At 36.5% G+C, this 12,792-nt stretch overlaps 1 protein-coding gene and 1 pseudogene across 1 annotated transcript; one reads left to right on the forward strand and one right to left on the reverse strand.

Annotated features, from left to right (window-relative positions):
• Positions 1-335: 335 nt before the first annotated feature.
• LOC130848554 (M-phase inducer phosphatase 3-like) lies at positions 336-2,310 on the reverse strand (annotated as a pseudogene).
• Positions 2,311-7,456: 5,146 nt separating this feature from the next.
• On the forward strand, positions 7,457-8,395 carry LOC130848974 (olfactory receptor 4C46-like). Its single transcript, XM_057727458.1, has one exon. It carries the CDS (start codon positions 7,457-7,459, stop codon positions 8,393-8,395), a length of 939 nt encoding a protein of 312 aa, XP_057583441.1.
• Positions 8,396-12,792: the final 4,397 nt, after the last annotated feature.

The raw sequence follows: 12,792 nt of genomic DNA on the forward strand, positions 1-12,792 counted from the left end.
AGCCAGAAGCCCAGGAGGAAAAAGATCTGGCTAACCTCTGAGAAGATTCGAGGAGTTAGGAAGAGGAATGCAACAGCTCCCTGGAGTAACATAAATCTCTATGCAACCCAAATCTCCAGCCTTATAGACCCAGCTCCAGGAATTCCCCACCAGCCAGCAGCTCTACTAAAACCTAACCAATCCCCAGGCCCGGGATTTCATTAGTTTGGCAGCCTGTTGGTTTGCCGATATCTTTTAACATCTTGGCTTTAGCTTCATAGAAGATGGCATCTTTCTGCTCAGGGTTTCTATTGCGTCTTTTGGTGAGTCCTGGGCAGCCGGTGGGTGATCTGACATCATGGGCTCACATTCTTCACCAGTAAGGCAATCTGTTCCTGCAGCTGCCACTCCCCTTCCCATGCTTTGCTCTGGTTTCAACACCTCAGCAGCTCAGCCTTATGGTCCTGGTGATGCATAGGGCAGTAGCTCTATGGTTCGCACAGCTCCATATATTCTGGAAAGAAATCTCTGTAGCCCCCTTTGAGGATATACAGCTCTGGGTAGTACAGTGTAGGATACTGGTTCAGAGCCCTGTCCTCTTCTCTCAGAGAGCAGCACAATCAGGGACCCCTCTCTGAGGAGAATTCACAGTGGAACATGATGATTATTATTTTCTGGGTATCCAAAGGGACAATCGGTTTCTTCAGAAAGAAGTTATACAGTTCTTCTTGACTATACAAGTTTAAAGCTCCCTGGATGTGTCCTCCCAGGTACTCATATGGATAGCTGCAATCGATGACATAAAAGTTCTCAATCAGACCCTGGAACTTCCCCAATAGCAAGGCAGCCACTGTTTCTGGGTTGACATACTTCAGATCTTGGTGTCTCCCTGACATGGTTGGCAGTGCACAAACCTTGGAGAAATCACCATTCAGAGGCCCTTGGTTAGAATCTTCCTCCAGCATCTGAGTCATATTAATGTTACAGAGAGAGACCATTTTCTTTAGACCTAAGCCCTTTCCTGAGCTCTTTGTGGCTAGAACAATACTTCCTTTTTACTCTATCTGGTATTGTGTTGTCCTTGAATTTTACCACCTGCTTCAGTCTTGGACTGTTCAAACTGTCTGGCAATGAAGAGGAGCGATGCAGGCAGCTCCTGTTCATAGATGCCTTGGCCTCTTCTTGATCTTCCAGAGAAAACTCCATCAATTCATTTGAAATCTCCTCTCTCTGGTCTTCTCCTAGCTCTGGATTTTCATCTAATTTTGAAACTGTAGTAATGGGACTGCCCAGATGTTTCATTTCACTTTCCACCAAGTTTCCATTGTCCAGTAGAGAAAGAGGAGACCTCAGGTTCCTGGGTACCCACCACTCTAAAGGCTTTGAAGTGCTGTTTTCATTCTCTTTATTTGCAGATGAGCTACATATTGCATCTTTCTTCCTGTGGCCATGGTCCAAAGCATTTGGAGTGCTACAAAGCAGCTGTGCTGTGCTGTATTTTACAAGGTACTGTTGATAATTCATCCCAGCTAAGTTCTTCAGGTCCTGTATTTCCTCAGGTCCTGTAGAATCCAAGTGACCAGTTTCATCAAGGTCTGCAGAATTGGCAAACTGAGTGGCAGACATCTCCCCGCTGCTAAGATTTGAAAGATCAAGGCAAAGTTTTGGTGTTTCTCCAGACAAAATGCTTAGATTTGCAGAATCACCAAAAAGTTTCTTCTCCACTGGAGTTCTAGGGAGATTTGAACTGACAGAAAAGGAAGTGTCTCTCTCCAGGAGCAGGTTAAATATCTTCCTCTGATTGGACTTAAAACTAGGCGAGTTCTCAGGTTTGAGTCTGAGACTTGCATTCAGGAGGAAAAGAAGTAGGCAGGGAACCACACACAAGCGAAGACTCTTGCGGAATTCAAGGAAATCTGGGGAAAGGAGGCGATTTAACCAGACAACAGCTATGCCTCTTGACTGGATAGGCTGGGATCACTCTTCGCCTCTTTTCTCAGTGGACTGTTCAGATATACATCTTATACTGATATATGTTAGAAAATATTGTCTAAAATTGATTGCCAAAGTTTTGACTTATAGAGAAAACAAACTTAAAGAACTAGATAAAATTAAACTGAAAATAAGTAGAAGACAGGAAAAATAATAATGACAAAAAATCAGCAAAATAGAAAATGAAACAAATAGAAAAGTCAGTGATAGGAAAGAATGATTATTTGCAAACATCAATAAAACTGATAAGGCCTTAGCAAGAATAACAAGGGGAAGTGAGAGCAGGAGGGAGGAAAGAAGAGAGAGAACAGGAGAGAGAGAAAAGGGACATTTACTCATGTCCAGAGTGAAAGCACATACAGCATCACAGATTCAGATTCTATAGAAGGTAACAGGATGGTAAGAAATAGCATGAGCACATTCGACCCATAAAACTTGGCAACTTAAATAGCAACAGTTTATAAAAATATTGCAAAATCCAACTGATTAAGAAATTTAAAAAAACCTGAATAGTCTTACACCAGCTGAAGAAATTAAATTTGTATTTAAAATCCTTTGCAAAAATAACTCCAGGCAGGCCTAATAAATTTAACTTCAGAATTCCACAAAATATTTTTAAATAAAAAAATACAAATTCAGCATAAACTCTTTCAGAAAATAGAGAACAGTAAGCACATAATTCCCTGAAGCCAGCACCTCCTAAATGCCAAGTCACACTAAAAGAAAGAAAATAACAAATATTCTTATGAACATAGGCACAACTATATTAAACAACAAACAATATGAGAAATCAGTCAATGTATTTAATAACAATTCACCACGACCATGTGTAGGTTATACTAGGAATAAAATATTGTTTAACATTTGAAAATCAATAACTATATATTCACTAAATTAACAGAATAAAGTATCACATTATCATTTCAATAGATGCATACAAATTGATTCATTTCAATTTAGATTTATGTGTAAAAACTGTAATTTAGCAAATGAATGAAAGAAAGGAATCTACTCCTCTGGTAAAAAGCATCTGTATAAAACTTACAGCTACCATCATGCTTAATGGTCAAATCACTCTTAGGCTGGAAACAAAACACGTCTTCCTGCTACAATTTCTGTTCTGCATTGTAAGCTAGATTCTAGCTATTGCAACAAGTGAAGAAAAAGGAATGAAGGAGATACAGATGAGAAAAGAAGAGGCAAGATTATAAAAAGTATATTTATGGATAGATGGCATCATTATATAGGTAGAAAATGTTAAAGACACTACAAAAAATCAAATGGACCGCATCAGTTAATTTCACAAGGCCACAGAATACAATGTCAATATAAAATATGAAATGTATTTCTATAAAAATAATTAAAAGTGAAATTACAAACAAAATGCTATGTAAAATTCTATTAAGAAAAGGAATTTAATGAATTCATTTTAAAATTATAGTCAAGACTTTTATGTGAAAACCAGAAAATACTATTGAAAGTACATATATAATAAAGGTAGAGATATGCCATGTTGAGAGATTAACAGACTCAATATGTTTACCATATCAACTGTTATAATTTCAATGCCGTTCCAATAAACATCCCACAGGATATCTAAAGAAACTGACAATCCTATTTTGAAATCTGTATAGAAACACATTTTTAAAGGAACCTCGAATAGAAAATCACTCTCAAAAAAGGAACTGTAGACCTTATTCTATCTAAATTCAAGATATATTATAAAGCTCCCATAAGTCCAGTTGTGTGCTATTGAAATGTAATAGAATGTTCAGAAATATATCTAAGTGTATGCTTTTTTTAACAAGATATCAAGGTAAATCAATGCAGAAAGAACAGATTTTTCAACACATGCTTGATCAATTGGATATCCATGTGGAAAAAAAATTAACCTCAACCACTACCTCATATTATATACAAAATCTAATGCAAAATGAATTAGAGATCTAGACATTAAATCTGAACATATAAAAATTGTAGAAGAAAATTGTTTGACCTTGAGGTAGACTAACATATATTAGACATGATATAATAAGCATAAAGCATATAAAAACTAAAAAAATAAAATCTGTCAAGCTTTCCTGCTCATCAGGTATATCTTTCCATTTTAAAAATGAAAGGAAATCCACAAACTAGGAGAAAAAAGAAATATATATATATAGATACATTAAATATATATATTTAAGCATAATATTTTATATATAAATATATTTATATAAATGAAATATTTATATGAGGATATATGTGTATCTAGATTATTTAGAAAGCACTTACAACTAACTAATATAAACTCAGAACTATTTTTAAATTTTGGAAAAACCTTAAAAATAAACTTCACCCCGAAAAGATATACCTATAATAATATTTTTAAAATGTTCAACATCATTAGTTATCAGGAAAAGTGTGAATTAAACCACAATAATTTATCGCTGCATGTCTCTTAGAATAACTGAATGAAAAATCATACGAAGTGACAGGAATGTGGAACAATATGTGGATTTGATTTATGACTTCCTTCTTGAGCTTTAGATATTTCTGCACATGTTTAATGCTGTCTAGTGTTCCATGCTGACCATCACATGGGTCCCAGAGATAAATTATCTGTGTCCTATTAGACTTTCTGTTTACATCCACAGCCCTCTGATGAATGTGAAAAACAGGTTTTAGATTCAAGTTCTTTGAAATAGATGCATTAATTTTACGCCCTCACTGCTCTTACTCTCAACCAATCAACACTAGGTTTCCAGAAAAGGTTTATTACTGATAAGAAGATAGAAGGTTTCTTTCTGAGACGAGTCCACAGCTTAACTATATCACATGTTCCCATGCTTGAATTATGCCATCATTGACATGACATCAGGTTTCTTAGCAACCCAGGTTCAGATAGAGAGAGGAAACTCACATGTTTTGGTTGTAAGTGCAGGGAATACAATCCTCCAACCCCAAATGATTGTTTTTCATACATGATTCTTCAGAATACCTGCTTCTAAGACATAGCCTTTCCATCAAAAGAGCTAATTAATTCCTGGGAGAGAAAATAGGAGCTATAAGACAAGGTCCTCAAACGTTTGTTGAAACCTCTTTAAATCTCCATGCATTGCAGGTGAAATGTCTTTTTTGTTGTTTACATCTCCAGAACAAGATTCATCAAGGGTGGAATGACCCATTTGAATGTCCACCACTCTTTCGGCCTCTCATCCCTGGAAACTGAACCATCTATAGAAGATCATTTCTCCATAATGTTCCAAAATAAATCCATTGTAAATTCAAGGCCCAGGTTTCCTGTGAAAACTTTGTGAGTATTTAGGCTAAAAGAAGACATTTAGACTTATAAAAATATTACATTTTCTACTGTGATATTAAATAATCTGAATAGATTCTTTTTGAGTGTGTCATATCTTTCATAATGAGAGTTACTTATCCCAAGAAGAGGTCAATTTCAAAATGGATTTAGTACTGTACAACCTCAAATATCATTAATATCATCTAAGACCAGAAGGTAAGTTTTCCAATAGAGCTAATGCCTATGAAAAATTTTTACTTCAGATATATAGTTATCATATGTTTACACAACTTCAAATACAGTAAAAAGAACATTACATGCTCACCTGTTTATTCAAAAGATAGTTGGTAAATACAATTAACCTAATTTGATACATGAAAATTTGAGGCCCATAGAGATTAAGAAACTTGTAGGAGCCAACTCTCCATCATCATATTTCCTATTTTGCCAGGAGACACTTCTTTTAATAATTAAGACTAACCATGAGGATGAAAACAATATTTAATACACTTCACATACAAAAATAGATAAATGCATTTAAAGACACAGTCACCTGTTGATTCCAAGTAGGAACATGGATAGTTCTTTCTGGGATCAACTGCTATGAACAATATGAGTCTCTGTGACTGCTTTAAAGATAAAATTGGAGATAATTCTTCCCCATTTATTGCATGGTTAAATGTTTTTCTGTATTATTATTCAAACTCTCAATTCTTCCTGTGTCCTAGGTACATACAGAGACATAAAATTAAGTGAAGTTCCTTTGTGTTTTCTCAGCAGTGTGATGGGTACATTCACATATATTTCCTCAATCAATAATCATAAGAGCCTGTGAGGTGGAAGTTATTGTTCTCACTTGATGCTAGAGGAAACAAGGATGTAGGTAGGCAAGAAATATACCCCAGACTATGAAGTTGCAAGTGCAGAAAAGGAAGATTCTAATATGGTCTTTTTGATTCTCAAACCAATATACTTAACCACTGGGGTCATAATATCACCATTTTTCAGAAGTATCTGTGGGTGCATGATTTGTAAGGACATTGGGGGAGGGAGGAAATGGGAGTGTAGGAGAGACAAATATAAATTGGACCATCAATGAAAGCAGTACCACATAGTTGTCAATATTTGGGTATTGCAGTATGTTATAGTGTGTGTGCATGTGTCTGAGTCCATGTGTATGTGTATTCGTATGACTGTTAATGAAACTGCTTCATATATGCTTGCTTCTGAAGTAATATTAAAGTAATTATAATTATTAAGGGTCATGTCAAAAGGAGTTTCATAAATCAACATTGTATATTTAACCTAATAATAAATGATGTGTTTTAAGAATTTTGAGGAAAGAAAGATAAGAAGTTTAATCTGAATTAATCTTATATCTGCCCTATGTTAGCTGATTGATTTTGAGCAGGATCCTTAACTTCTCTATTCTTCTTCCTGATGTATAAAATAGATATAAAAATGATGGTAGTAATCATCTCACATGTTTGTAATGAGGATTAAATAACCAAATATCTAAAAAAAACACTTAGTCTACAGTAAGTGTCCATTAAGTTTTTAAAAAATAATTGTATTGAACTATTGTTGATTTAAATTAAGATTTAGTTAAAATTATCATTCATGTTACTATCAACACTAGTCTCTGAGATTACGTGCAAAATTGATGAAATAATACCATGTACAGGCTGCAATCCTGCCATGCCCATGGAAATCAATCATTAAGTATATTTATTAGCTGTTATAAATTTATTGGATTTAGAGAACATGGTTTATCAATTCTCTTACCATAGCCTCTGTATCTTTTCATTGCTTCCCATTATCAATGCCCCATTACAGTTTATATCAACTTGTCTGATAATGGGGTTCCCTTCTCTGGCTCTCATCCACTTACTGAATCTTAGCCGACTTCATCCATGTCCACAAAAACCTTTACTGCAGTTATATACAAAATTACCACTTTTTCAAATACTTCTTCTTCATTACATTCACATTCACATATTCTTACACTCATATTTTCACACATTCATGTTTAAGCAATCTTCAACAGATCAGAATGATATTCTTTTATCACAAAAAGTCTTACAAGAATTCAGAATCCAGTAGAATCTAGGCATCTGTTATTTATTAGGTTGAGAGGCTTAATAAATTCAAGGCTGAGCTAAAAAAGGGACTTTTTTTCCAGGTAATATGGTTAACAATAACATGAAATACATGGAGAAAAAGAACAATGTGACAGAGTTTGTTCTACTGGGGCTCACAGAGAATCCAAAGATGCAGAAAGTCATATTTGTTGTATTTTTGGTCGTCTACATCGTTTCTGTGGTAGGAAATGTGCTCACCATGGTCACCATCACTACTAGCCCATTATTTGGGTCCCCCATGTACTTTTTCTTGGCCCATCTCTCTTTTATTGATGTTTGCTATTCCTGTGTCAATACCCCTAAACTGATTGTAGATTCACTCCATGAAAAGAAAACCAGCCCTTTCAATGAATGCATGGCCCAAATCTTTGGGGAACATTTATTTGCAGGTTCTGATGTCATCCTGCTTACTGCAATGGCCTATGACCGCTATGTGGCCATCTGCAAGCCCTTGCATTATGCAACCATCATGAAAAGGCAGTTGTGTTGGTTGCTAGTGGGAGTAGCATGGATGGGGGGCTTTCTTCATGCAACCATACAGATCCTCTTCATCTTCCTATTACCCTTCTGTGGACCTAACATCATAGATCACTTTATGTGTGATCTGAACCCTTTGCTCAATCTTGCCTGCACTGATACCCACACTCTAGGACTCTTTGTTGCTGCCAACAGTGGTTTCATCTGTCTGTTGATCTTCCTCCTCTTGATTGGCTCCTATGCGATCATTCTGCGCTCATTAAGGGCCCAGAGCTTGGAGGTGAGGCAAAAGGCCCTCTCTACATGTGTCTCCCACATCACAGCGATCCTCTTATTCTTTGTGCCCAGCATATTTGTGTACATGAGACCAGCAGCAACTTTACCTATTGATAAAGCAGTTGCTGTATTCTACACTATGATAACTCCCATGTTAAATCCCTTAATCTATACACTGAGAAATGACCAGATGAAAAATGCAATTAGGAAACTGTGTAGTAGGAAAGTGATTTCAGGTGATCAATAAAATGTGCATGGAACCCAATGACCACTCAAACTGATGCAAAGGTCAAAAGGACATTACTGGTGAATGGATATTATCAGTAAATAATACCTATGAGACAAAGAAGAAAATAACCAGTAGAAACCGTAGCTTCTGCAAGGAGAGCAGAAGAAACGGACGCAAGAAAAGAGAGGAGAACTGAGCCTGGGATGACTCAGCATATTTGAAAAGTTCTAGAAAATTGGAGCTTGGATTCGCTGGCTTCATCATTGTATAGAGATTCAAAAGGTTTTATCCCAATAAAATGAAATAAAACAAGTAAAACATTCACTGGTATTCAGAAGGAATCTCTATCACAACACAAAGAGGTAGGTGCTTCTATTATCCCCATTTTAAAACTGAGTAAACAAACAGAAAAGAGGATGATCCAAACAGAAACACTGAAGAACCAGGAACCAGAATCTAATTGCCTCTGTGACCTTGTTCTTCATGGCTATGATATAGTGCCAGGAAATGTATAGAAAGTTAATATATTTATACCAGTTACCATTTACTGAGGCAGGGCCATGCTCAACTATTTATTTACCCATCTTTATGTCTATATACATATATATATACACACACATACATGCACATATATTAGTTATATTTATATATTTAATTAGCTATGTATTAGCATATATACTATTTTGTTATACACATGTATTCATTATATATAACTAAATTCTTATAATTTTTATTAATTACTCTGCTCATTTTTATGTATCATAGTGTGTGATAATGTATTGACTGTAACACTGTGTTAAGTAACTATTTAGGAATATAAACCCAATGGGCCACTTAATTCTAAGGCATAAGTAACAATATGACCCCATTTGCAAATTTCCTTTTAGAATCAAGAATCATTCTGTATTGTTCATGTCACCAACTTAGGCTCATAAACCATCAGAAAAAGTGATGATTTAAATAAAATAATATTTTAATTCCAAATAGGAAGTTAAATAGATTAAATAAACAGTCATACAGCATAAATTACTTGACCACTTGTTAACAATAATTTCTTCAAATAGCACAATGTCTGCTTCATGATAAATACTGAATAAATAAATGTAAGTATAAAGGAAAATGAATACATTCAGTAAAATGCGGAAAAAAATTAGTAGTGGAGACAAGGAAATTTTTTCTACCTTATATTTTTCAGAATCTGAGAAGAATTCTAGACATTTCTCTCTTGGAAACCACAATTTGTTTTAATCCACCTTAAGCTAAGAATAAGAAAAAAAAACCTGAAATTTACTGTATCATCTTATGAACAAATCTTTTGCCTTGATATTCTCTATGCTCAGAAAGATTTTATTATTTTATGGACACTGGTTGTTTTTGCTATATTTTTATGTTACTAAGTTTTCTTTCTGGTAACATTTTATTATGAAAAGTAGTTTTAAAAATATATAGTTATGTCTAAGCAAAATAATAAATTTCAATGTAAATATATTCCATTGATTTTCTTTCTCATTCATTTCACATATATGCATTAATATACCAAAACAACAAATATTTTTTGAGCCCAGGCAATGTATCAGGCACAGCCATAGTTGCTGAGGCTTCAGTGGTGAATAAAGAGAAAGCCAAATGCTGCCTTCACAGAGCTTAGACCCATTAAGAGACATCAAAAAGGTGCAGAAAATTACCACTCAGTTGTATGGGGCTATCCCTTTTAAGGTGAAAAATAACATCTTCCATCTGTCCCCTCTTATAATCAAAGACATCACAGTATGTCAAATGGGCCTCACTGGATTTCAGAAGCAACATATATATATATTTTTTAACAGACAATAAACAGCATATATTTAGGGTGTACAATTTGGTATCCCGATCTCCAAATTCATCCCCCCCCCAACCCTCCCCGCTTTCCTCACTTGGTGTCCATGTGTTTGTTGTCTACATCTCTGTCTCTATTTCTGCCTTGCATTTCCTCTTCCATAGTTGTTAGCATTTGCCTTATGTATTGAGGTGCTCCTATACTGGATGCATATATATTTATAATTGTTATCTCCTCTTCTTGGATGGATCCCTCAATCTTTATGTAATGTCCTTTCTTGTCCCATAATATTTTTATTTTTTTATTTTAAGGTCTGTTTTATCTGATGTGAGTGTGGCTACTCCAGCTTTCTTTTGATTTTCATTTGCATGGAATATCTTTTTCCATCTCCTCACTTTCCATCTGTATGTGTCCCTAGGTCTGAAGTGGGTCTCTTGCAGACAGTGTATATATGGGTCTCATTTTTGTATCCATTCAGCCAGTCCGTGTCTTTTGCTTGGTGCATTTAGCCCATTTACATTCAAGGTAATTATCAATATGTATGTTCCTATTACCATTTTCTTAATTGTTATTTTTTTGTTTTGTTTTGTTTTGTCCTATTCTTCTCTTATGTTTCCTGCTTAGAGAAATTCCTTTAGCATTTGTTGTAGGGCTGATTTGGTGGTGCTGAATTCTCTTAGCTGTTGCTTGTCTGTAAAGCTTCTGATTTCTCCATCGAATCTGAATGAGATGCTTGCTGGGTAGAGTATTCTTAGTTGTAGGTTCTTCCCTTTTATCACTTGAAATATATCATGCCACTCCCTTCTGGCTTGCAGAGTTTCTGCTGAGAAATCAGCTGTAACCCTTATGGGGGTTCCCTTGTATGTTATTTGTCATTTTTCCCTTGTTGCTTTTAATAACATTTCTCGGTCTTTAATTTTTGTCAGTTTGACTCGTATATGTCTTGGCATGTTTCTCCTTGGGTTTATCTTGCCTGGGACTCTCTGCACTTCCTGGACGTGGGTAGCTATTTCCTTTCCCATGTTAGGGAACTTTTCAACTATAATCTCTTCCAATATTTTCTCAGGTCCTTTTTCTCTCTCTTCTCCTTCTGGACCCATATAATGCGAATGTTGGCATGTTTAACATTGTCCCAGAGGTCTCTTAGGCTGTCTTCAGTTCTTTTCATTCATTTTTCCTTATTCTTTTCCGCATCGATGATTTTCACCATTCTCTCTTCCAGGTCACTTATTTTCCCTTCTGCCTCAGTTAATCTGCTATTGGTTCCTTCTAGTGTATTTTTCATTTCAGTTATTGTGTTGCATATCTCTGTTTGTTTGTTCTTTAATTCTTCTAGGTCTTTGGTAAACTTTTTAATCTTTGCATCCAGTGTTTTTTCAAAGTCCTGCATCATCTTCACCATCATTATCCTGAATTCTTTTTCTGTAAGGGTGCCTATCTCCTCTTCATTTAGTTGTTTTTCTGGGGCTTTATCCTGTCCCTTCATCTGGTACAAAGTCTTCTGCTTTTTCATTTTCTCTGTCTTTCTGTTGCTGTGGTTTTCAGTTCCTCAAGATGAAATACTGCTGATGCTGCTTGATTCTGCTGTCTGCCCTCTTGTGGAGGAAGCTATCTAGGAGGCTCGTGGGTGCTTCCTAATGGGAGGGACTGATGGTGGGTAGGGCTGGGTGGGCAGAGCTCAGTAAGACTTTAATCTGATTTGGTGGGCAGAGCTCAGTAAACTTTAATCTGCTTGTTTGCTAATGGGTGGGGCTGTGTTCCCACCTTGTTGGATATTTGGCCTGAGGCTACCTAGCACTGGAGCTTACAGGCTCTTTGGTGGGGCTAATGGTGGACTCTGGGAGGGTTCACGCCAATGAGCACTTCCCAGAACTCCTGCTGCCAGTGCCCCTGTCTCCTTATTGAGCCACAGCTGCCCCCCACCTCTGCAGGCAACCCTCCAACACCAGCAGATAGGTCTGGTTCAGTCTCCTATGGGGTTACTGCTCCTTCCCCCTGGGTCCTGGTGAGCACACTTTTTTTTGTGTGCCCTCCAAGAATGGAGTCTCTGTTTCCCCCAGTCCTGTGGAGGTTCTGCAATCAAATCCCACTGGCTTTCAAAGTCTGATTCTCTGGGTATTCCTCCACCTGTTGCTGCACTCCCAGGTTGGGAAGCTGTCTCATTGAGGCTTCTCCTTTGTCTCTGAATGTGGGGTGTCTTTTTTGGTGAGTTCCAGTGTCTTTCTGTCAATGATTGTTCAGCATTCGGTTGTAATTCCAGTGCTCTTGCAAAAGGGAGTTGCAACATATTTTTTTTTTTTATTTTAGTGTATTGCTTTGGCACATTTATCAGGTGACTCAAAAAGCTGCTAGTTTTCAGTGGAGCCCAGAAAAAGAAAAGTCTGTACCACAGGCCGGGCTGTCCTGTAAGCTTCTCTGCCCCTAGGGACAAATGATCCAATAGATCCACAGTGCTAGATGTGTCAGTGGCAAATAGTGATGCTGGAGCCTTTGGCAGGCCTCCACATCTGAACTGCAGTGAAGCCACTTAGGATTAGGAGCAAAGTCTTACCATCCTTTTCAGATGGTTCTCCTTTTGAGAATTAGCTCTTGGCCTGCT

Source organism: Hippopotamus amphibius, chromosome 3 (genome assembly GCF_030028045.1).
Source record: "Hippopotamus amphibius kiboko isolate mHipAmp2 chromosome 3, mHipAmp2.hap2, whole genome shotgun sequence".
NCBI classification, from domain to species: domain Eukaryota; kingdom Metazoa; phylum Chordata; class Mammalia; order Artiodactyla; family Hippopotamidae; genus Hippopotamus; species Hippopotamus amphibius.

What these genes read in the sequence shown, in the direction of transcription:
- LOC130848974 (XM_057727458.1), top strand. Translation starts at nt 7,457, where the DNA reads ATGAAATACATGGAGAAAAAGAACAATGTGACAGAGTTTGTTCTACTG.